A 26,592-nucleotide genomic window follows, 5' to 3' on the forward strand; every position below is an offset into this window, starting at 1 on the left:
TTAATTTATAGAGTCAGTTTATATTCATTCATTCATTCATGTATTTATTTACTTTGCTTCATTTAGAGACTTTGTAGTATTTATTTATTTAATCTGGATCATATTTATTTATTTATTTAGTATTTATAATGTTCAGATCTCTGCCTTTAGTTTGAGATCTTTGAGTTTGAGACATAAAGATCTCTTCTGAAACTGTTTCCAAGATGTTTCCATTTCCTGCTGAAAATCGGTTGAAATATTAGTGTTCCATTCCTGATTTTTTCTTTCATTATACAGCAGAATTAAACGGTTTGCAATTGAATAAATGAATGTATCATAAAGACTGTCAATGAAAACAGTGCTTCTATGTTAATGAACAGAAATAGGCACATTCGAGTTTACCAACATTTCATTTCAAAAGCTGTTGTTGATGTTCTGACAACATCAAGTATCTCCACGTTCTTTCAGTCATCTTTTGCATAAGCTCGTGGCCACCAGATTGAGTGAGAGGCATTTCTGCAATTAATTCTAGAATCATTTCTGTAATGAGCTGAGGGAAACGAGAAGTCAAATGCAATTCTGAATGTGATGGATTCTGATCCATATGACATATTGATCATGTTCATGTCCTCAGGCAGGCGCTGAGTCACAGGAACCCGTGCTGATGCCACCTGCTGGTTACATTCACGTTCACCTTGGCTTCCCCTCAAGGGCTAATCTTGGAAAGGCTTCGGTATAATTGAGAATTAAACGGAGACATCTGTTATAATGTCAGGAGTCCAGATGTAATTTGGCATTGGTGTTTTCTGGAAGACTTTGTTTTATATGCGAAAGAGGTTGTTTTCAGTGCTGTTCTATTACGAAAGCTCTGTTGTGGTACAGATATTTTCTCAGTAGGCAATACCATGATGAATCAAACCTTTCTGTAAACTGTTACTGGTCTCTATATCAGTAACACTTTATAATAAGGTTTAATTTGTTAACATTAGTTAACTACATTAGTTATTTGAACTAACAATGAACACTTCATCAGAATTTATTCATCTTAAAGGGGTCCTTAATTATGATTTCAATTTTTTTAACTATAGTTACTGTGTAATGTTGCTCTTTGAGCATAAATATCTGCAAAGTTACAATGCTCAAAGGTCAATGCAAAGGGAGATATTTTCTTTTACAGAAATCGCTTTTTAAGGACTACAACAAACGGCTGGTAGGGACTACAACAAGTTTCTTACCGGGTTGGTGACTTCACAAACCCTAAAATTTACATAAACCATGCCCCCGGAAACACACAACAAAGGTGGTGAGGCCATGTTGGGCTGCTTTAGAGAAGAGGAAGAGTTGCTGTAGTAGAGTGTTGTTGACATGCTGTCATTTTATGCCGGACTGCTTCACAAACGAGGGTCAATTCAGCGCTGGATTTGCACAAAAGATTAACATGACGACACATGCTAGTCGATGAGTTGAATCAACTCCACAGCAACTACATAAATTTATCCAACCATTCAGAAACATCCAGTTTCATTCTAAAAGTTGTAACGTCTTCCTGAGTCTCTCCATCAGTGTCGACTCCGGTTTGAACAATGTAAGGCTGAACACCGTTACTGACAATCCTCATTTTGGCTGCGTGAGATTCTCCAGCTTTGTTGTTGTTGAGCAACTGAAGTGTGAGCTGTTAAAGCTCCGCCCTCTTCTGGAAAGGGGGCCGGGAGCAGCAGCTCATTTGCATTTAAAGGGACACACACAAAAACAACATGTTTTTGCTCACACCAATAGGGGCAAATTTGACAAGCTATAATAAATTATCTGTGGGGTATTTTGAGCTGAAACTTCACAGACTCATTGAATTATTATTATAATCATGCTATTTACTTGGTATTCTAGGGTAGTTCGGATAATACTATGGTTCATGTCTAAAACAATACATGGTACAGTAATACTTTTTGCAACCATTGTAATGAGATTTAGCCAAGCTGTACTTTTTTTTTTTTTTTTTTCCTTCAAAAACTTTTTTCAAAAGGCCTCAAATCTCTGGTAAAAACAGTCCCAACACATCAAAAATATAGCTCATGTTAGATGGGAGGTGTACTAATGTGATAATTGTTGTTTTGTTTTCAGAGTGTCCGTGGGAGTGGGACAATCTGACCTGCTGGCAGGCGGCCGCTGTTGGTGAGGTCGTGGAGGTCAACTGTCCCGAGCTCTTTGAGTTCATGAGTCCAGAAGAGGGTGAGAGACAGTTATATATGCTGACATTTTTAAATATATTATTGCTTCATAATGTATTTGAAAACCCTACTTACAAGTACAAAGTACTGAATAAATACTGCAAAAAGATGTATAAATACTTAATACTTAAATAACAGACGTATTGCTCATTGTTAGTTAATGCATTAACTAACGATAACTTATGGGACCTTATTGTAAAGTGGTACAAATTTATTTTGGTACCATGTTTCATTGATATATAACACTGTACAGAGTAATAATCAGATTGACCTTTATTTTTCGTACAGAAATTTTCATACTTTTTAAATTAATAATAGGATATTGGTTCCTCAGTAAGTTTGCATTGATTTAGATGGCAAAACAACTTGCAGAAATGTACAGTAATGTCACAAATTTAACAGTTATGTTCTCTTTGTGACTCTTATGTTGTGTTTCCTTTGGTTCCTGTGTTTCCTTCCTGTGTTAAGTTCCTGTTTGCTTGGTTTCCTTGGTTTCTGATTATGTCCTTTGTTACTATAGTTACTCATTTGTTTATTGATTATGTTCACCTGTGTCTTGTTTGGTTCCTCATTTAGCCTGTGTATTTAAGACCATTAGTGCTCAAAAGTTTGGGGTTGTAAAAAAAATGACGTCTCTTATGCTCAGTAGAGCTGCATTTATTTGATCAACAATACACATTAATATTGTGAAATATTATTAAAATTTAAAATAATGTTTTCAATTTTAATATATTTTAAATGTAATTTATTCCTGTGATGCAAAGCTGAATTTTCAGTATCATTACTCCAGTCTTTAGTGTCACCTGTTCTTTCAGAAATCATTCATATTGAGAAGAATAAATAGTATAAAATTAAAATGAGTTAAAAATAGAAACATAAACAACAGTTAAACTGTATTTTATGGTGCAGTTCAGTTTTAACAGCAACACTGCTAAACCAGGCATAACATCAGACTGAAACAGTGATCATTAGGCGATACATGAGATCATGAGTCAATAGAAATGCATGTGGTGATATATATACGCTTTGTTCTTGCAGTTCTGCTGACAGCAGCAAACTGCAGCAGTTGCTTATAGTATGTTTAAAGTGGGAAACACGTTTGATTTATGGTTGTTGCCTGACTGCTTTTCAGGACCTGGCAAGATCAGCAGAAACTGTACGGAGTTTGGTTGGTCTGAACCGTATCCACATTATGTTGATGCCTGTATGACAGATGACAACACAACCAAGCATGTTGTGAGTGTCTCATCTGACTGAAATCATAATGATAGAAATCATTTGGAGACAAGCTCAAATCAGTTACATACTGAGGGAATATCATGTTCGTAACCACCATAGTTATTAAGGGTTATAAGAGACCCTCATTATTTAAAGGCGCAGAAAGCGATTTCTGAGAAATGCTCTTGAAAGGCCTGAAAACGGATGCAGAGGTTGCATTGTTTCTGCTCCAGATGTGAGTAACTTTGGTTTTGCTATGTTTCACAGAGCCAAGAGATGATGTTGTTGTAATGTTAGCTATAGTTACAGGACAGTTTTGAATGTTCAGGCATTTGGGGGCGGAGCAATGAAGGGAGGGTCACGTTTGTGCTTCTCAGAAATCACTTACTGCACCTTTAAATTAGACCAGTTCTTCAAGTTGTAGTAATTTCATAATTTTAATCCTTATTATAAATCTAATTTTTGTGGAAACATTTACTCTAGGACTGTGCATGCTCTGTATTCTACTTAAAGGAATGGATGAAAATAAAAACAACTGCAAAATGGCTGCAAATCAAAATTAATGTTGTTTTTCTCTTCCCTTCCCAAGGACAACTACTATGCGTCTGTGAAGGCTCTCTATACGGTGGGCTACAGCACGTCTCTGGTGTCTCTGACCACAGCTATGGTCATTCTGTGTCGGTTCAGGTCAGTTTTAAAGCAGTGTCATCACACAACATTGACCTTTTCGTAATATGCTGTTTCTCTTGAGAATGTAGTTTTGTGCTGGTCACTTGAGGAAGATTCAATGGATAATTATCCAACCTGCTTGCAAAGGGCTCTTAAGGTGAATCTCAGGAAAACTGTCAAGAACATGTCATATTTGTCAAGAATTGCAACATTATGTTCAACAATTATGCACATTTTAATCTCTGGTCATATTTACTGTATATATAAATAAAAGGAAATAAATGGATATGAAATTATAATAATTAATTGTTTGTCGATTCATCCTTAAAGTTGCATTGATTTAGATATCAAAACAGCTTTGCAGAGATGTAATAGCATGTGATTTATTATTTATTGAAATAATTTATTAATTCATTCATTTATTGTCAAAAGCAAAATATTTATTTATATTTAAAAGCAAAATATGTTTAATCTCTCTCTCTCTCTCTCTCTCTCTCTCTCTATCTATACATATATGTATATATATATATGTATATATATATATATATATATATATATATATATTACACACACACTCATACACATTCAATTCACGTTCTGATATATTTATTAGATCACAAAACAAATGCAGAAATGTAATGGTATATGTTTTATTTCTCTATTAATTAGTTTTAAAATTGAACTATGTGTTGTTATAATGTCAAATGCAGAAATAAATCAGTAAATAAAAGTAACATATCAGTTCTGCATATCGATTATAATACCCAAAGTACACAATGAATGTCAAAACATGGTATTACCATGATAACTTAAAAATACAGGCAACATTTTCTTTTTGCTAAATATTATTTCTTTTTTTTCTTTTCTTTTTGTTGTGTATTATCACCTTTTTTTTTTTTTTTTTAAGATTGTCCTCATAACTTTCAATAATACAGTTTTCTAATTACAATGAAAAAGGGTTTTACAGCCTGATTCAACTGAAGAAGCTTTTCAAGTTACACAAAGTACTTTGTTTTCTTTAGTTTTTTAGAAACGCATCTATGTAGCGGTGCTTTAAAGTACCCTGAAACCAAACAGAGTGATCTGAACAACCTACGTATAATGTAAATTATGATAAGATGGAGAGGGCTTCAAAGAACTATTGATGAGTGTTTACACAGTCGTTGATACAGACCCTCAGCTGCCCACCCAAACACATTAGAATTTCAATCTCCTATAATGGCGTAATCCTTCCTTTGAACGTCTGTCAACAGGAAGCTTCACTGCACCCGGAACTTCATCCACATGAACCTGTTTGTGTCCTTCATCCTGAGAGCCATCTCTGTTTTCATTAAAGATGGGGTTTTGTATGCAGAGGAGGACAGTGACCACTGCTTTGTTCACACTGTGAGTAATGCACGTCCGCCACTGGTTTTAGTACTAAATTTTTCAAAGGGTTAGTTCACCCAATAAATTCTGTCATTTATTACTTACCCTCAAGCTGTTCCACACCCGTAAGACCTTCGTGAATCTTCGGAACACAAATTAAGATATTTTAATTGAAATCCGATGGCTCCGTGAGGCCTGCATAGGGAGCAATGACACTTCCTCTCTCAAGATCCATAAAGGTACTAAAAACATATTTAAATCAGTTCATGTGAGTACAGTGGTTCAATATTAATATTATAAAAGCAACAAGAATATTTTTGGTGTGCCAAAAAAATCAAAATAAAGACTTATATAGTGATGGCCGATTTCAAAACAATGCTTCAGGAAGCATTGGAGTTCAAATGAATCAGCGTATCGAATCTGCTGTTCGGAGCACCAAAGTCACGTGATTTCAGCCGTTGGCAGTTTGACACGCGATCTGAATCATGATTCGACACACTGATTCATTTATGCTCCGATGCTTCCTGAAGCAGTGTTTTGAAATTGGCCATCACTAAATAAGTCATTATTTTGTTTAAATATTCTTGTCGCTTTATAATATTAATATTGAACCACTGTACTCACATGAACTGATTTAAATATGTTTTTAGTACCTTTATGGATCTTGAGAGAGGAAATGTCATTGCTCCCTATGCAGGCCTCACGGAGCCATCGGATTTCAATTAAAATATCTTAATTTGTGTTACGAAGATTAACAAAGGTCTTAAAGGGGTGTAGAACAGCATGAGGGTAAGAAATAAATGACAGAATTTTCATTTTTGGGTGAACTAACCCTTTAAGGTTGAGAACACATCGGCAGCTTACTAATTTCTTTTTGCTTGACCCCTATTATTGAACACTTTCAGTTTTGGACTAAATTAAACATGGAGAATAAAAATGTTTTTTTATGTTAGTGAAAATGTTAGTTACTGACAGAACCATTGAAACATAAACAAAACATTTTTAAATTTTATGGTACTATCAAAAGATAAAACTACTTGTTTTTTTTATCATGACAACTCTCTAAAGAGTTTAGCATGGTGATGGATACGGCAATGTCAATGAATTTGGTCTTGGCGGAATAGATCTGCTACGCTGCTGCTGCTGATATTGCTCTTTCTGCTGCTGCAGAGCAAGTATAGAAACTTGCTACTGACAGTACATTCACAGACATGCTGCTGTGAACATGTAAGACATACTGCTGCTGCACAAATAGAATATAGGAAATCTATACAGGTGGATCAGATCTTTGAGCGAGCTGCATACTGCTACAGCAAACACATGCAACAGAACCAATCAGCTTGTGCCGTGTAGTTAACGATGTAATTATCAGCATTTTGCGTCAAGGACCCATCAGCCTGTGCCATCTAGAGTTTCATGACAGAACTTGGTATTTATTAGTGATTCACCAAAATTTCGGCAACCGAAAATATTAGTATTTTTGTAAACAATGTCACGTAATGTTACATTTACAATACCTCAGGAAAGCCATTTAATGTCCATAGCTCAATAGTTAGCTAGAAAAATTAATCTTGAGAAGAGTATTTTGCTACATATATGCACTATATTGCATATTCGTTATATTTTTGCTTAACCTCTTGACTTAATGTGTTTAAAAAAAATTGTCATGAAAACAAATTCTATTATAACCACCATTTAAATGTTTATATTTCAACATCGAATTGGAGTAGAAAGATAATTATATAATTAAGAAGTTGATATAAAAACTCCCTTATGTGCAATATAATTGTTTATATACAACAAGTGCTGATTATTAAATGAATTTGATGAAATAATTGATTATTAAATAAACATTGTTTTCAGTAAAAAAATGTTTTGGCTAAATGAAAACTTTAAAGGTGCCATCGAACGTTTTTTTACAAGATGTAATATAAGTCTAAGGTGTCCCCTCAATGTGTCTGTGAAGTTTCAGCTCAAAATACCTCATAGATTTTTTTTAATTAATTTTTTTAACTGCCTATTTTGGGGCATCATTAAATATGAGCCGATTTATGCTGTGCGGCCCCTTTGCTCTCCGCCCACGGAGCTCGCATTTGCCTTAAACAGTGCCTAAACAAAGTTTACACAGCTAATATAACCCTCAAATGGATCTTTACAAAGTGTTCGTCATGCATGCGTCGGATTATGTGAGTATTGTATACTGTAATATTGTTTACGTTTGATTCTGAATGAATTTGAGGCTGTGATCCGTGGCTAATGGCTAATGCTACACTGTTGGAGAGATTTATAAAGAATGAAGTTGTGTTTATGAATTATACAGACTGCAAGTGTTTAAAAATGAAAATAACGACGGCTCTTGTCTCCGCGAATACAGTAAGAAACGATGGTAACTTTAATCACATTTAACAGTACATTAGCAACATGCTAACGAAACATTTAGAAAGACAATTTACAAATAGCACTAAAAATATCATGTTATCATGGATCATGTCAGTTATTATTGCTCCATCTGACATTTTTCGCTATTGTTCTTGCTTGCTTACCTAGTCCGATGATTCAGCTGTGCTGCTCCAGACGTTACTGCCTGCCCTTGTCTAATGCCTTTCATAACTTTGGGAACATGGGCTGGCATATGCAAATATTGGGGGCGTACACCCTGACTGTTACGTAACAGTCGGTGTTATGTTGAGATTCGCCTGTTCTTCTGAGGTCTTTTAAACAAATGAGATTTATATAAGAAGGAGGAAACAATGGAGTTTGAAACTCACTGTATGTCATTTCCATGTAATGAACTCTTGTTATTCAGCTATGCCAATATAAATTCAATTTTTCATTCGAGGGCACCTTTAATTTCAGTGTCTCTATAAGCTTTTCTTTCACAGTGAATCACCCACAAACAGAGACGAATGGATGAGACTGAATTGTTAGTGGGGCCAGAGTTTGCCATTTGCATGTGAAATCCACAGACTAATAATAACTTGATCCATTTATGTTCAAGCCCACGTTCTGCAGAAACATGTTCAGTTTCCCTCGTCTGTGCCTGACAAACAGCTGTAATTATCATGAAGCCGAGTTCAGCGAGCTCCGGAAATATTCCATTATTTCTATATTAGCATATGAATAGCTTATAAAAACGTGCATGCTCTCATTATACACCTGAATGAGGGCTCTGAGCTCTTTCCCCCAGCCAATCAGAGGCCATGGTAATGACATCACTTAGCTTTGAATTGGATCAGAGGGTAACTGATGAACATGGTTAAATACTTCAGGGTGTACTGACACACAGCGGGCTAGATATTGTGAATGGAAATGAATGAAAATGTACAGGGTTCATGCCATCTGTCAGACGAAATGTGTCACTGATCCAGTTGCTTATAGCTGGTTTAAGAAGCTTGTTTGCTCAGATGCATTACCTGATAGTAACCTGTTAGATTTCACACCAGCAACAAATCCACTACTATGTTCTAAAACTTGACCGACTTAAGCTTATTTGGGAGGCCTTTGATACTAATCATCTAAGCTAATTCATACTAATCAAATAGCTAGTTTCAGCTTTTGCAATCAAATAATTTCATGATGTCCTACTTTTGTTGTTGTTTTTCTTCAAAATATGTCGGAATAGGGATCTAAGATGAAGGTGAACCTTGGACATTTTCTACAGAGTCAAAATATCATTTGCGATTTCACTTATTTTCTAGAAATTAAAAAGGGGACAATATACAGTTTTGTATGTTTTTGTTTTTTAATTATTGTGGCTTACATATTGTATTATAATTAATAATTTTTATGATGTTTGCTGGTCAAACTGACTGGTTTAAATACAATCACACTATGAAAAATAGTAAGTTGCAAATAGCAAACAGATCAAAATTATACAATATTAAAATTATGATTTCACAAAAACATTACAAAAAATTAATCTGAGACCATATGATAAATAAAAACGACATTTAACAATTTTTTTAAAACATTTTCTTATTATATAATATTTTCATATTCACAAACTGTGAATATACTGTATACAATTATTTTACAATGTTATTTTAATGTTTGTGCTTTTGAAATGAATCTTTACTGTCCCTATTAATGCTTATTATTTTGCATTTTAGGGTAATTTTAGCACAAAGTATGTGTTTTCAGGTAATGTAATTGTTGCACGTGTAATTTTTTAGTTTATTTATTTTTTTATTCATATCATGGTGTCTTTTCACCCAAATATAAGACCATATTGGCAATAAAGTATTACCGTATTGTATCGTATCGCATTGTATCGTTAAGATGTGTTGTTTTCAAAGACTTTATATATAGGAATGGGAGAAAGTGCAATGCCCAATATGGTGAATAAGCCCCACCTTCTAAATGAAAGAGCCAATCGCTGATTCGTAAAGTCATCGCGTCACTGCAGCTGTCGTTAGAAGCTCCGGTTGCTATAGAAACAGGCAGTGTTCTGAGACGCACACTTAGGATTGTGCATGAGCTTTGTCCAGGCTGAAAAATGCATTTTTTAGAAACAAAATTTATGAGACATTTGTTTTCAGATTTCAATGGTGATTTCAAATATGAAATTTAATCGTAAGCTTGGCGAACAGTTTTGGAGAATTTGATGTTTCCCCATTCAAAGAGATGCACCTGCATGCCCGAGAGAGGCGTTTCAAAGATGGCTGCCGAGTGAAATGACTTGTCTTAAAGACACTTTGGTTGTTGTTTGTGGGAATTACTTCATTGTGATTGCAGAAGCATTTAAAATTCTGTACAAAACAATCCTACACCCTGTTCAGGCCCTGTTATATAGTACATACAACCAGTATTACTTTAATTTAACATGAGTTAGTATGTGACTATCTTGAAACCATCTGTTTTGATAACTGATGATAGTAGTGCTTCATGGCTAAAGTAGCGGCATGCGATCAAGTTATCAGTGTAGTCTTTTTTGCTGTGTATTTACAGGGTGTTTTGAATTTGCTAGTACAGGACACCGAAAACCGTGAATATAACAGGGTTGTCTGGTCACTCTGTGTAAGATGGATTGCTAACAGGTATCCACTGGTTTGTATGCGAACCTGAATGTGTTTTTCTGTGTTCAGGTGGGGTGTAAGGCAGTGATGGTCTTCTTCCATTACTGTGTGATGTCAAACTACTTCTGGCTCTTTATCGAAGGTCTCTATCTCTTCACGCTGCTGGTGGAAACCTTCTTCCCTGAGAGACGCTACTTCTACTGGTACACCATCATCGGCTGGGGTATGTCACAGTGATGCATCATACGAAAATTGATTGTTACGTGATTGATTATGTGTCACAGTCATAGATATGGAAGGAAATGGAGTGCAGCATCTGTATTAACTGGCCACTGGCTCTTTATGATGTGATTTGTTGTGCTGGCATATGTAATGCATTAATATTGATGGTCTCAATGCATTAGAGCACAGCTTTGAGGTCTGACAAATTTCCTCTTTCTCTCACGCTTTCAGGAACGCCCACCATTTGTGTGACCATATGGGCTGTTCTGCGTCTTCATTTTGATGATTCTGGGTACGTGTAATGCCGCATAAACAAAAAGTGATATACTGTAATTGTTGCTTTGATACCTACGCAGTTGCTGGCAGTGAACTGCGCTATTAGCATTCAGTGTCACTAGTCACAAGAATGGGTTTATTTTTTGGAAAGGGATACTAGTGTGCTGATAATTGCACACTATATATACTGTAAACTGCATACTGTTTAAAACAATAAATGCATGCAGTATGCAACAATAAATGTTTTAATGAGATTATACTAGTTTGTTACATAACCACACTATCGACCTTCACACTTGAAATAATTAATCCTGGGTCATTCTAAACCCTGGATAAACGGAATCCCAAGGGTTTTTCACACTGTGCTTAACCCCGGGTCATCGTTGTTCTAAACACTGCTTTTAACCCTGGGTAAAGGAACGTTTCTTTAGTTTAGAAGCGGGGTTAGCACCGTTTTTTTTTTTTTTTTTGCACTTGTCTTTTTGCTGTGAAATACTGATTTTTATAATATAAATGTAAGAATGACTTTTGTATTTTTATTAATATTTCAAGTTCACTAAATGGATTGAAGCAACTTATCAATACATATTTTATTTTAAATCATCTTAAAATGTATCAAATATGATACATCAGGCTTTTCAAGAACGTTTATTTGTGCATCTCTCAGTCATCATTGTATTGCATTGCATTGCATTTTCCCCCTACAATAAAAACAGAGCTTTGATCATAAAACTAAGCTCTTAAAAATCATCATACTTAGACATATTATTGGGAGATATAGAGTGACGACTGATATGTATATGCATTTTATGTAGTCTGCTATACTCGTATAAAGATCCCATTAATTTACATTATAAGCTATCAGAATTTCATCATTCTTTTTTGGCCATATAAATATCAGTAAATGCACAAAATTGCATGTTTTTACCCTTTTTGGGCCCCTGATTAAAATTAAGGTGTTTTTCCTCCTCGAGTACGACCTCCATATTCTCACTATATGAGTCATAAAAGCATGGTGTAGAAATATGATACTCAACAAAGAACACGTGCAAACTTTTTAAATATTTTGTCTAAATGTTCAATAAACTGGAATAAAATTTGCTGACTATAATTTCATATGTCAGGCTTCACAGGGATAAGAAAATAAATAGGGTCAGTTTTGTTTTGAGCACATTACATTGTGACAATTTTCCAAGCAGTGTGCGCTGTCAAATATTGTGCATTTAGGCAAATGAAGCAGGACATCTGGCATATTCTGAAAGCTATTTTCTTTCAAAAGCATGCAACTCTCAGCTGCTAAATCATGTGACCGATCCGACCAATAGCCACAAAGTTTCTTAAATCAATTGTGTTTCTGCAGTTGCTGGGATATGAATGATTATACTGCCCTCTGGTGGGTGATCAAGGGACCTGTTGTGGCATCAATCATGGTAAGCCAAGAAATTGAAGTTGTATGTTTTTAGAGCTAAAACATGGATAAATAAAACATATCAATTAATTCATGAACGTATGTGAATGGAGCCATAAACTTCCATGCATTTCCTTCCAGATTAATTTCGTCCTCTTCATTGGAATCATCATAATCCTGGTGCAGAAGCTGCAGTCTCCAGACATTGGTGGGAACGAGTCCAGTATCTACCTGTGAGTAAGCTTGCCTCAATCACCATGGAAACAGCGTATCGTTGATGTGTTGTGTCTGATTGGTTGATATGGACTGTCTCATGATGAACATGGTGACTGAAATGAGATTGAAAGGTTCATTAGTTGTTGTTGTTGTTGTTGTTGTTGTTTTACCTTTATTTATATAGAGCTTTATTCAATTCAGATTTTAAAGCAGCTTTACAGTGATAACACAGGAAAATAATCGTTTTGCATGCATACAGGATTCCTTTTGGAATGTCTGTCAAAATGTATAATAGAATGTGTGATTAATGTTTCAAAGTGTCACAAATCTTTATAGGCTGTTTATTTTTGGTTGTTGTTAGAATGGTTGTAGTTTATGTTCTGTAATTTTGCTGTGTGCTGATTCAGGAGGGATCATCATTGTGTTGATCGAGGTGACGTGGCAGTGAAAAAAAAATTCAATTACTTTTTTTGTTCCTTTTTTTTTTTTTTTTTTCGTAATAAGCCATCTATTGGGACTTATGTCTTAACATTTACATTTATGCATTTGGCAGATGCCTTTGTTCAAAGTGATTTACATTGCAGTGGAGGTATCCATTTTATCAGTTCTTGCTTTCTCTGGGAATCGAACTCATTACCTTTGCGTTGTTAGCGCAATGCTCTACAGTTTGAGCTACAGGAAGGAAACCCTACAACCTATTTAGAGTGGCTTTTGTTCATGTTTTGGGTCTAAATAATCTAGTGCACAAGAAGGACCACATTTAAGATGCTTTTGCATCCTTTTTGAAGCCCTATTTATTGTAATTGCATGGAAAACAGTATCGTGCAAAGTATGTGCTTGAGCTATGAAAAGTCCTTGAGGTCTTTCAGTGTTGAGGTCTGTTGTTTGTGTGGTCAGTATGTGTGTGTGTGCGTATGTTTGTAAGCATGTGTGCGTTTGTGTGTGTGTGCGCACGTGTTCTGTCCTAAAGAGTGTTTGTTGTCTTTGTCGTGTTTAGCAGCTGTGCACAGAAATGCTTCAGTGAGCCCACACAGGCCGCCCAGCATTCGTGCAGGATGTCAGAGCTTTCTACCATCACGCTGTAAGTGCGTGTGTTTGTGTGAATGTGTGTGTGTGTGTGAGTCTGTGTTGGTCAACAAATGTGCATTTTTGTTTTAAAGGCACACTATGTAAATGTTCAGGTTGTTTATTCAAGACAAAGGTGTAGCTTGATGACTCCTTGATTTCGCGGTATCACAGGAGGTGTTGTCTTCACGTCTACAGCCGGTGGAAAAGAATCAGGACGGGACTCGGGCAGAAATCATGTTCATGAATAAGATTATTAACGTTACGTTATGAAGCAGAGCAGGGCCGAGTGTTGTGCAAGTAGAAACAAGGCCACTGAAACGATTGCTAATGAGAGACGAGCGCGACGCACGTCTCAAGAGCAGCAGAACTTTTATTATGCCGTAGTCACCGCTTCCACTTCTTCCAGTCAAGCGCATTAGCGCTGTTTATCATATTAGATCACGTTTGTGTGTTGAAAGTTGTTATAATGCTACTCTGAGTGTTCGCTCAACGGCTGCTATAAAACACTTGTTGCACACTGCAGTAAGCTAGATCGATATTAAAGGTGCCCTAGATTCAAAAATTGAATTTACCTCTGCATAGTTAAATAACAAGAGTTCAGTACATGGAAAAGACATACAGTGAGTCTCAAACTCCATTGTTTCCTCCTTCTTATATAAATCTCATTTGTTTAAAAGACCTCCGAAGAACAGGCGAATCTCAACATAGCACTGACTGTTACGTAACAGTCGGGGTGTACGTCCCCAATATTTGCATATGCCAGCCCATGATTGAGGCATTACACAAGGGCAGCCAGTATTAACATCTGGATGAAAGGCATTAGACAAGGGCAGAACGTCTGGATCTGTGCACAGCTGAATCAACAGACTAGGTAAGCAAGCAAGGACAATTTGCAAAAAAATGGCAGATGGAGCAATAATAACTGACATGATTCATGATAACATGATATTTTTAGTGATATTTGTAAATTGTCTTTCTAAATGTTTCGTTAGCATGTTGTTAATGTACTGTTAAATGTGGTTAAAGTTACCGTCGTTTCTTACTGTATTCACGGAGACAAGAGCCGTCACTATTTTCATTTTTAAACACTTGCAGTCTGTATAATTCATAAACACAACTTCATTCTTTATAAATCTCTCCAACAGTGTAGCATTAGCCGTTAGCCACGGAGCACAGCCTCAAACTCATTCAGAATCAATGTAAACATCAAAATAAACACTGTACTTACGCGATTAGACATGCTGCATGACGAACACTTTGTAAAGATCCATTTTGAGGGTTATATTAGCTGTTTGAACTTTTTTTATGTTGTTTAAGGCAAGCGTGAGCTCTTGGGGCGTGGAGCACGAGAATTAAAGGGTCACACACCCTGAATCGGCTCATTTCTAATTATGCCCCAAAATAGGCAGTTAAAAAAATTAATAAAAAAAAAAAGGGATATTTTGAGCTGAAACTTCACAGACACATTCAGGGGACACCTTAGACTTATATTACATCTTTTAAAAAAAAGTTCTAGGGCACCTTTAAGCATGGTAAAACATGGTACTCGCTGTAAATCAAGAAAACAAGATTTAAACAATAAGACTTACTATGTTGAACTATATAGCATGATTAGTTTTCTGTCAATGAATGTATCCAAACAGTTGCTCATTTGTCTAATAAAACACATAATATATTAAAGCGTATAAAATAAAACCGGAAATCGAGAGTAACGCGGGTATGATGTCATTGATAGGCGACGCACGGACACAATCCTGGTTAAAATAGCTTATTTCTCTGGATTTAAACATTCTTGGAAACATTTGGGGTAATGTAAGTACACATGTCAACAAAATATATAACATTGTTCCAGTGGTTTTTGGATATTTTAATCCAAAAATCGTACATATTGTGCCTTTAAATGTTCATTGAAGAAAAAAGGCTGTGAATATCCCCCGCTATCTATCAGTTGCATTCCCTGGGAATTGAATACATGCCCCTGGTGTTGCTAGTGACATGCTTTACTGTTTGAGCTATAGGACTTTTACCTGCTGGAAAATCCAGCGTAAAGTTGCATCTGTGTTTTGGAACTGGTGGTTCAGGCTGGTCCAATCTGGTTTAGGAGGATGAGCAGTTGGTCTTGGTCAAGAGCCCTGCTGAGAACAAAACAGATCATGCTAGTAGTGGTTGATTGATATGGGTTTTGGAGGATTTTTAAAAAAAAAATGTTTTATTATTTTTAGTAGTTAATATTTTTAATGTGTTTTAAATTTAAATTAAACTTTTATTTCACATAATATTTACTATAATATTTTACGAAATATTTTTTAAAAAGCATTGAAAACAGAAAATGACCACAAAACTGTTTGTAGATTTTGGTAACGATATAAGGCGAACTATACCTCAACTGTTCAGCCAAGCAGTTACGGTTACTGACCCATCATAAATATCTGTCTTTAACTACATATCTTATTAAGGTGATCCAGCTGGTTTTTGGAACATGGTAGCTTACTTATTGCTGATCTAAGATGGTCTACCAGCTCAGCCAGTGCAGAATAGCTTAAACCATGATCTCAAAACACAGCTCCCAAAAATTGTGGAGCATGTTTAGCCTATTAGCAGAGATATACATGTTTGCCGAGCATCTTTCTCTGCTCCAAGCGAGTTATTAGATGAGAACACAATTCATTTTGAGTAGCTGACAAATGCTTGACTTTGCTCTTTAAAATGTATATTGTTAGTAATATTTCAAGATGAACACTTAATGGATTGAAGCAGCTTTTTTCTATAATCAAATGTTTATTTGATTATCCATACATCATTGTTTATAAAAATCATGTTAAAATGTGAGTATCAAATATGGCTTTTGAGGATGCTTATTTGTTCATCATCATTGTATTGCATTGCATTATATGTTTTGCTCCACACAATAAAAACTACAGAGCTTTGATCATAAAACTAAGCAATTAAATATCATCTTGCCGAGATATACTATTGCGAGATGTAGAGTGGCAACTGACATTTATATGCAGTTTATGAAATAATCTCCAAATTGCATATCTTATGTTCAGTTTGTGCCTCTGAATAAAATTGAGGTGTTTTCCTCCTCGAGTATGACCTCCATATTCTCACTATATCAAAAAATATATGATCTATTAAAGCCTCAGATATGATACTCAACAAATAATACACATTTTTTAAAGAGTTTTAGATTTGATTTTTCTGAACATTTTTTCAAATGTCAGGCTTTATATGGGTAACCCCTTTAAATGCAGACTTTGGTATTTTGGTAAAGCACAACCAGACACTGTTGAGATCACTTCTGAAAGTCTAGAGGAGACACATGTGAGATTATTGGGGTCTTTTGCTCAGGAGAAACATCTGAGAAGCAGGTCTCTATTTGCTCCCCATTTATTCTCATTGCTGTCCTGGAGAAACAATAGATATATGGAGCAGGATTGTTGTGGATGGCTCTGATCTCCAGTGTATTACAGTAACTGTGTGTTGACATGGTGAGAGATTCAATCATCCGTCTGAAGTACCGTGTGTGTGTGTGTTAACAGGCGGCTGGCGCGGTCCACCCTGCTCCTCATCCCTCTGTTTGGAATCCACTACACTGTGTTTGCCTTCTCCCCGGAGGATTTCAGCAAGCGGGAGCGACTGGTGTTTGAGCTGGGCCTGGGCTCCTTCCAGGTACTGAGCGTCTGATTTTATAGTAGCAACTTTAGTGCTGTATTTAAAAAAACACCTAATTGGAGACTATTTCTCTGTTCCAATCCCTAGTGAGCTGGCATCATAAGTGCGATCCCATTGATATTGGGCATCAATGTTACATACTGCCATTTCTTTACTCAGAATCTAAGCTTTTGTGGTTTAGGCAATTACAGAATGCATTTCAAAAATCTTACTGAAAAGTTTAATCCAAAATGGCAGATAGAATCAAGAGAAAGCATATTTTATTCTGTAAAAGTATCCAGTTCCATCTTAAATATATAACCAATATTTGTGAGTACGATGTATTTGTTTGAAACCATTAGCTTAAATGGGTAGTTCACCCAAAAATGAAAATTATCCCATGATTTACTCACCCTCAAGCCATCTTATGTGTATATGACTTTCAAAGCTTTATAATGGGATCAAAGGGGGGCCATCCATATGGCTACAGGGGGTTAATAAAGGCCTTCTGAAGCAAAGCAATGGGTTTTTGTAAGAAAAATATCCATATTTAAAACTTATTTATTAAACTAATTTATTAAACTTATTACTTAATTTTAAACTATAATAACTAGCTTCCAACAGATGGCCATACACATTGATTCACGGCAGAAGAGTGACCTCTGACACAACGCAATGATGAACGCGGAAGGGCAGAGGATAGAGCAAAACAAAACACCGCTCATGAATTAGAAGTTTAAAATGAGAAATTTTAAAGAGAAATGTCAGAGGATTTTGATATAAGAGAAGAGGAGCTTGAGTTTGTTGTCCAGCCCTATTTGTTTAAACAGCGAGAGGCGTCTAAGCTTACGATACTCCTACATCCTGTGTCATACATCGCGTCAGGAGGTTACTCATTTGGTGCAAGTCGACTTGCACAGTATGCTTACGGTCGTTAAATATGGATATTACAATTTTGCTTCAAAAGGCCTTTATTAACCCCCTGGAGCCATATAGACTATTTTTATAATGGATGGAGGAACCTTTTTTTGCTTGTTTTGAATAAAAACAGAATGCAATGATGTGGAAGTTTCAAATTTCAATATTTTATTCAGAATACAACATAGATGACATATCAAATGTTTAAACTGAGAAAATGTATCATTTTAAGGCAAAAATAAGTTGATTTTAAATTTCATGGCATCAACACATCTCAAAAAAGTTGGGACAAGGCCATGTTTACCACTGTGTGCCATCCCCTCTTCTTTTTATAACAGTCTGCAAACGTCTGGGGACTGAGGAGACAAGTTGCTCTAGTTTAGGAATAGGAATGTTGTCCCATTCTTGTCTAATACAGGCTTCTAGTTGCTCAACTGTCTTAGGTCTTCTTTGTCGCATCTTCCTCTTTATGATGCGCCAAATGTTTTCTGTGGGTGAAAGATCTGGACTGCAGGCTGGCCATTTCAGTACCCGGATCCTTCTTCTACGCAGCCATGATGTTGTAATTGATGCAGTATGTGGTCTGGCATTGTCATGTTGGAAAATGCAAGGTCTTCCCTGAAAGAGACAACGTCTGGATGGGAGCATATGTTGTTCTAGAACTTGGATTTACCTTTCAGCATTGATGGTGCCTTTCCAGATGTGTAAGCTGCCCATGCCACACGCACTCATGCAACCCCATACCATCAGAGATGCAGGCTTCTGAACTGAGCGCTGATAACAACTTGGGTTTTCCTTGTCCTCTTTAGTCCGGATGACATGGCGTCCCAGTTTTCCAAAAAGACCTTCAAATTTTGATTCGTCTGACCACAGAACAGTTTTCCACTTTGCCACAGTCCATTTTAAATGAGCCTTGGACCAGAGAAAACACCTGCACTTCTGGATCATGTTTAGATATGGCTTCTTTTTTGACCTATAGAGTTTTAGCCGGCAACGGTGAATGGCACGGTGGATTGTGTTCACTGACAATGTTTTCTGGAAGTATTCCTGAGCCCATGTTGTGATTTCCATTACAGTAGCATTCCTGTATGTGATGCAGTGCCATCTAAGGGCCCGAAGATCATGGGCATCCAGTATGGTTTTCCGGCCTTGACCCTTACGCACAGAGATTGTTCCATATTCTCTGAATCTTTGGATGATATTATGCACTGTAGATGATGATAACTTCAAATTCTTTGCAATTTTTCTCTGAGAAACTCCTTTCTGATATTGCTCCACTATTTTTCGCCGCAGCATTGTGGGAATTGGTGATCCTCTGCCCATCTTGACTTCTGAGAGACACTGCCACTCTGAGAGGCTCTTTTTATACCCAATCATGTTGCCAATTGACCTAATAAGTTGCAAATTGGTCCTCCAGCTGTTCCTTATATGTACATTTAACTTTTCCAGCCTCTTATTGCTACCTGTCCCAACTTTTTTGGAATGTGTAGCTCTCATGAAATCCAAAATGAGCCAATATTTGGCATGACATTTCAAAATGTCTCACTTTCAACATTTGATATGTTATCTATATTCTATTGTGAATAAAATATAAGTTTATGAGATTTGTAAATTATTGCATTCCTTTTTTATTTACAATTTGTACAGTGTCCCAACTTTTTTGGAATCGGGTTTGTATTATTACAATTTAAAATAACAGTTTTCTATTTGAATATATTTAAAATGTAATTTATCCTCGTGAACAAATCTGAATCATTACTCCAGTCTTCAGTGTCACATGATCCTTCAGAAATCATTCTAATATGCTGATTTGGTGCTCAAGAAACATTTCTTATTATTGTCAATGTTGAAAATAATTGTGCTGCTTAAAATTTTTGTGGAAACCATGATACAGTTTTTCTTCCAGGATTCTTTTGATGAATAGAAAGTTATTTTGTAACATTATAAATGTCTTTACTGTAACTTTTAATCAGTTTAATGGATCCTTGCTGAATATTTACCACATACTCACTTTAACTCTCTCTCCGCAGGGCTTTGTGGTGGCCGTGCTGTACTGCTTTCTGAATGGAGAGGTAAGAGCTTTTATTTTGAAATTCTCAAATGCATGCAATCAATTTTTGCATAGAATACAATACATTTCAACAATAATTTTTCCAATATTACTGCATAAACATATTTTTTAGTTACTGCCAAGGAATGAAAATCACTTTAATACCATATCCTAACCAGGCATGATGTGATAAAGTGACAAGCGATCAATTTCTTCCATGTTAAAGCAAAAGTGAGGCAATTGTACAGTTACATTTGTCTATAGATTGGTGCAGGTACATCAGAACACGGAAGACTAATTGATTTATAATAAATCAATGTTTCAAAAACATGTTGTAAATAGACTTCTTTGACGCTCTTCACCGAGCACTTACACAGATACACACAGTAGCGTTTGAAAGCAGGTGTCTATCTGCGGATCCCTAATATATCTGCTTATAGGCGGATCTGCTGAAGAGTGAAGAGCGTCAAAGATGTCTATTTACAGCATGTTTTTGAAGCGTTGATCTTTGTAGTCAATCCCAGACATATCTGTTGAGTGCGTGAACTCATCGGCCAATCAGAGGTGTTTAAAACCCTCTATGGTACGGTGTTGCCTCCAGGCAACATGGTCTATTTTAGTTTGTTTTTAATAAAATAAAGCACAAATTGATTGATCAAGCATATCTCAGGACAGAATAACTCAAATACTAATCAATAAAAGTGCAAAAAAGACCAAAACATGACCAACAGGGGTCCATTTTGTGTCCTGTTTCAGCACATGTGCACATGTCACATGACTCCATATTTTCTCCATTGAAAAGTGTTTTTTCACTTGTTTGTAACCATTTAATCACCCACAAAAAATATGAGTCACCTTCACTGGCAAGTAAAGAAGTATTTTTAAGTAATTTACATTATATATCATCAAATGTTTTAGAGAAAATTACAAAAAACTGTGTGTTGCCTCAAGGCAACATTGTACCATAATGGAATCGCATAAGGCCATACAGCCATAATGTATCATATTTGTAAGGAAAAGAGTTAGAATTATCTAAATATGTTGGCATTTTCACATGATTTTGTAATGTACTTATAAGAATACTAATTCACATACTATATCTGCATATATTATGATCTGCACATTTTCTATAGCACTTCAGAAACGTATAAAACACAGGTAACACTGGCAGCTGATGAGGGTGAGTATGAGGAGTTAATGAGGGGTCATACTGTAATGAGGAAGATGAAATCATAGTGACAATCCGTCAGGGAGATACTGAGGGTGAGAGAGAAGATGGAGATGAGGATGAAGATGGATATGATAATTTAATATAATAACATAAAAATATGATGGTTTGGTAATACTTGCGTTCCACTATGGTACAATGTTGCCTGAGGGCAACAGCTGGATATAAAATGTTACTTTTTATTAAATATGAAACTTTTAATACATTAAAAACTAGATAAATTAGTTTTTTTAAGTGTCTAGTTAAAGAAATGAATGTTTTCAATAAATATATTTCTTTTTTCTACATGAAAATGCCAAATGTTTACATTTTTCCATTGTGGTACAATGTTGCCTCGAGGCAACAAACTTATAAAAATTAAATAAATTTAAAAATTCTGAAAATGTTTATTGATATTGTTAAAGTGTCCAATTTTAAGCAGGAAAAACAACACAAATAATTTTTTCCTCATTGATATCATATTGCGTACCATAGAGGGTTAAGAATCTGCTCTAGAGCACTCAAAATGCTAGAGGATTTTTTTTTTTTTTTTAATTTTAGTACCGACTACTTTTAGTACCTTGCTGCCCACAGTGAAATCTCATTAAATAACTTCTGACTGGATATGATTTTGTGCATTATTTTGCTTTCTGTGAGGATAGTACAATTGATCCTGGAAACGTGTCACGTCACATCTGGATAGGACATGGTGCAAAGCATGAGAGAGTGTGTGGACTGGTGGAGAACGCGTGCACCTTTACAGCTGAGTACATTAAAAAATGACCTTTTCAAGTTTCTCCCTAAAGGTGCAGTCGGAGATAAAGAGGAAATGGAGGAGTTGGACGGTGAACAGGTACTTTGCTGTGGACCTGAAGCAGCAGCGTCACCCTTCGCTAGCGAGCAGTGGGGTGAACGGGGGGACGCAGCTGTCCATCCTCAGCAAGAGCAGCTCACAGATACGCATGTCCAGCCCACTGGCCGAGACGGTCAACCTCAACCTGCCCACCTGAGCGCCTGATTGGCCCACTCCTCTGCCTTTCAGTCCCTAAAGCCCCGCCCTTCAACTCACCCTCTTCACCTGCAGTAGGGCCGGCCAATCACAATTAGAGAAGAACTATTAATTATTCATGAATTCTCTGGATAGTATTTAAAGATTCCCAACAAGATCCAACATTTATCGGTTAGAAAAGATTCATCCAGGGATATATTTATAGTGCCAAAACTGTTTTGAGATTATGCTAACAAAAGTTGCAATTCAGGTTAGGAAGCTTTTTGACCATAACGCAACTTTTTGAAGGCTTTCTAATTAAGAAAACAACAATATGAGCATAAAAGAATGTCATTTTATCACAAGGGTTGTAAGTTCTTTCTCAGTCAATAATAATGCAGAGCAGGGGCTGTACGCTTCACACCGCTGCCATAAACGCCAAAATGAGATCGCAGCAGAAATTCCAGTGAATTTTCATATCGCATTATGAGCCATAGAGAATGTGAATCGTTTGTGGTTAGAATGTAGTCAGAGAAACATCTATCCATTCGTTTCTGTCAAACCAATAGCACATCGCTTTCTAGTTATGAACGTCAGTGTCTAATCGGAGAGAGAGACGGGTTACAATTCAGTGTTATGATAAGATCGAGGAAAAAATAATAACATAAAGTGCCAAAACATGACTATTAAAGTATTGTTTTATCTGCAAGCTACTGTGTTTATCATAAACTATAAAAGAAAATTGTACAGACTTTGTGTTGCTCGTTCAAATGCTGTGTATTTGATTAAATGTTCACAGAGAGATTGTAAAACATATTTTTTTACAATCAGCCGTAAGTACAGAGTATGTCAACAATATAAAGACTTATGAATGACTCATGAATTTAGATTATACGTAAATGTTGTTATGGTTTGTGTTTCGATTTAGCTTTCAGACTGTATTCTTCTTGCCATGCGAATGGTTTATAGCTACACAGAGCCGATATAAACAAATCAAGGATTGTCAAAAAATAGTTAGTGAACAATTCCCGGAACTATTCCCACAATTCCCTCTGATTTATTCTGAAGTGCCTGTTGGTCACAAAAATAGCTTTGATGGATCTATTCTAAACAACCAGTGCCATGCAGTATCGATTTAATTATGAGTCATTTAGTAAAGTAGATTAACAGATTCAGTGTTCAGATTGCTTTTTCAATCTTTCATTTATACAGAGTAGGAATATATTCATTTATATGTGGTATTAGAGTGCATATATAAGCTTTGAGATGCGCATATCAATGCCATTACGTTACTGTCAGGTGCATTATAAATGCTTTTTAGGGTTGACATGTTTAACTGTGGGAGAAAGATGACATCTGAGTGCAGTGTGATCGTGCCAAAGGGGTATTTCACCCAAAATTGTAGATTCTGTCATCATGTGTACTGACATTCATGTCTTTCCAAACCTGACTTTTTGAATGTTTATCCTCTTAGAATGAAAACATACAGTATGTCTGTGTACAACTGTGCTTTTTGGTAGCTATATGATTTTATTAAATGAGAAAAGTGTTTGAAATGGCATGATGATGAGTAAATGATGACAGATTTGAATTCTTTTTGGATTGAACCCTTTTAAAGCTTGAGAGACCGTTAACCCCAACCCTTTACAAGTACAATCTCTGATGTCAATCTATGAATCCAACCAAATTTACTCCATCACTACTGACTGACAATCATAATTAGTTATCACTCACATTTTACATGTCTGATCATGAGAACAATGTGCATCAATGTACAAAGTGGCAACGCTCTCTGCTAACAGTGTTGTTTATTTCCAGTGCAGTATTATTCTCTGCTGTGAAGTTCTAGAGTGTAAATTCTCTGTGTATGTTAAAGACGCACATGTGCCAGTAAATGATGGATGTACCAGCACTCTCTCTTTACATTAGCCAACGAGTCAACATGAAGTACCAACGATGTATGTAAAACTTCTGTGATTATGAACGTGCCAATTTTGAAGTGCAATATGCTTTTGTTGCAGCTCATAGTTGTCTGTGTATTATATTGGAGGCAGAGTTGAGATGATTGAAATGTACAGTGAAAGTAAATGTGTAGATCGCACAAATCTTTCTTTTAAATAATGTGGAAAATAATGTTGTTGTTTTTTTTTCCCTCTTAGTAGTTATTTTAAAGTTGGAGTGTGTAATTTGTGCCACTAGAATCATCACCAAACGAAAGTGCAAAAATAATGACAGGTTTCGTACACTCTCCCCATCTTTCATTGGCCGGATTAAAAAAATAGCTCCGCCCCAAACTTGCGCCATTGGTTGAAACACAATTGCGGTTCTTTTAAAAGTAATATTTTTGGATATAAAATATGTTTTATTCTTATTAGAGATGTGTAGCTGGCTTTGCTTAAAAAGTGTAAACACTGTGGCTCTTTGGTGCTATAAAAACATGTTTGTTTTCAGCACCACAAACAGCAACATTAGTTCAACCAGTGGCACGAGTTTGGGGCGGGGCTGTATGTGTTTGCCAACCAATGGCAGACAAGGGGAGTCATTAAATAAAATATTCCATGAGTGCTTTGTATAGGCCTAGTTGTTTGACCTTGTCATTTTCAGCCTGTAAATATTAATGATCTTGAACAAGCTCTCAGTGATAGTGAACTTGTCTGTTGAAATAAATTGTGAAATCCTAACAGAGTGTCATTAACAGAGCATCAGATGTTGCTTGGATCATGTGACCATATGACATAAAGCTTCATATGTGTTTGGATATAGTAACGGGAGGGCCGAGCGCCCTCTGTGGCTCTTTCTAGATATAACTGCATGAAAAAGACAAAAAAAGAGAACTTTGCTGCTTTCTATGTTCTTGACACCAGCCGTCATTCTGAGTGTGAGCGCTCAGAAGGTAACGACCATGTCTCAAAGCTGTTACAGACGTGTTTTCTTGTGCTTGTAATACATCTATCTGCCAGTAGATGACGCTTTTATTTGATTGTATATTTGAGCGCTGTATATTTGAGGAACGAGGATTGTCTCTTGTGTGGGTCTGATGTTTCATTGTCTTTGAGATGTCTTCATGTTGTGGACTAACTCATTTCAGTCTGAATGTAACACCCGGACAACAACTGTATTGTACATTCAGCTGCTCTGTAAAGCTGCCTGCTGTTTCTTCTGCTTTGATGTAGAGATGATGTCTATGTTTGACCTGTGAACATTTTTGTACGTGTCTGAATTCCATTCTTGACAAACAACTCTTGAATTTCTGGAATTTATGTCATTTTTTATGTATGTATGTGTCTTCTTTGAGTGCGTGTGAGAGAGATACAGTATAAATATGGTTGGCAATTAACTGCACTGTGCAAAATGGCAAACTCAGGTGCAGTAAGCAATTTTAGAAAAAATGTTGAAAGTTGATCAGACCGAGCAGCACAACACACTTGTAGCCAATCAGCAGTAGGGGGCTTGTCCATTCATGTAACATTGGTTTTGCTGTGTTTCACAGAACCAAGATATGCTGTTGTCGTAATTTTAGCTATAGTAACAGTGGTGTGAGAAAGTCAAATAAACCACGCAAAATCTGATCAGAGCAGTCAGACTGAAATGGATTTCCAGAAATTGCATAGGATTTCAAACCACGTATGAATGTAGCTCGAAACGTATTTCTTGTGATTTTTTTACCATTCACAGTTGATAAATCTGATCGGATTTCAATCAGATATGCACAAAAATCGTAGTCTGGGTAAACCCAGCCTGATCTGCCGGCGATTTGATTTCGCTTGGCAACTCAGTCTGGAAACCCGTGCATTCATTACTGCTGCGCTGTTACACTTTTGCGGGAACCAATCACAGACTGGCTTATCCACCTTGCTCGCTATTGGCGGGTATAACACGATGACGATAGAGAAGCGACGGCAAGCAGCTTTCAAACTCTATCTGATCTACCCGTCTCTCGCACGACCGTCACTCCAAAATAACAATGCACAATCACAGTGACGCCGATTGTGTTAAGCATTTACCTTATCTGAGAGAAATGTAGCAGAGCGTTGATCCGACAGTCTCTTCATAGGAAGATTACAAACAGCGATTAATGACACACAGATTCTCTGCTGTTATTTTGGTGGTT

General features: G+C 36.3%; 1 protein-coding gene across 4 annotated transcripts in view; it reads left to right on the top strand.

Annotated features, from left to right (window-relative positions):
- Positions 1-25,737, top strand: part of adcyap1r1a (adenylate cyclase activating polypeptide 1a (pituitary) receptor type I) — a 48,748-nt gene extending 23,011 nt beyond the window's left edge. Inside the window, exons 4-15 of one of the 4 annotated variants that reach the window (XM_048163901.1) lie at positions 2,098-2,205; positions 3,337-3,440; positions 4,012-4,109; positions 5,345-5,477; positions 10,544-10,697; positions 10,928-10,988; positions 12,333-12,402; positions 12,522-12,613; positions 13,594-13,677; positions 17,207-17,336; positions 20,267-20,308; positions 22,287-25,737. In XM_048163901.1, coding sequence (XP_048019858.1) covers positions 2,098-2,205; positions 3,337-3,440; positions 4,012-4,109; positions 5,345-5,477; positions 10,544-10,697; positions 10,928-10,988; positions 12,333-12,402; positions 12,522-12,613; positions 13,594-13,677; positions 17,207-17,336; positions 20,267-20,308; positions 22,287-22,511 — 1,301 coding nt within the window. In that variant the 3' untranslated portion in view covers positions 22,512-25,737. The remainder of the gene's footprint in view (positions 1-2,097; positions 2,206-3,336; positions 3,441-4,011; positions 4,110-5,344; positions 5,478-10,543; positions 10,698-10,927; positions 10,989-12,332; positions 12,403-12,521; positions 12,614-13,593; positions 13,678-17,206; positions 17,337-20,266; positions 20,309-22,286) is intronic. The other 3 variants (XM_048163903.1, XM_048163904.1, XM_048163905.1) reach the window with 3 other exon arrangements.
- The last annotated feature ends 855 nt before the right edge of the window (positions 25,738-26,592 follow it).

This window comes from Megalobrama amblycephala, linkage group LG17 (assembly GCF_018812025.1).
Source record: "Megalobrama amblycephala isolate DHTTF-2021 linkage group LG17, ASM1881202v1, whole genome shotgun sequence".
Classification (NCBI taxonomy): Eukaryota; Metazoa; Chordata; class Actinopteri; order Cypriniformes; family Xenocyprididae; genus Megalobrama; species Megalobrama amblycephala.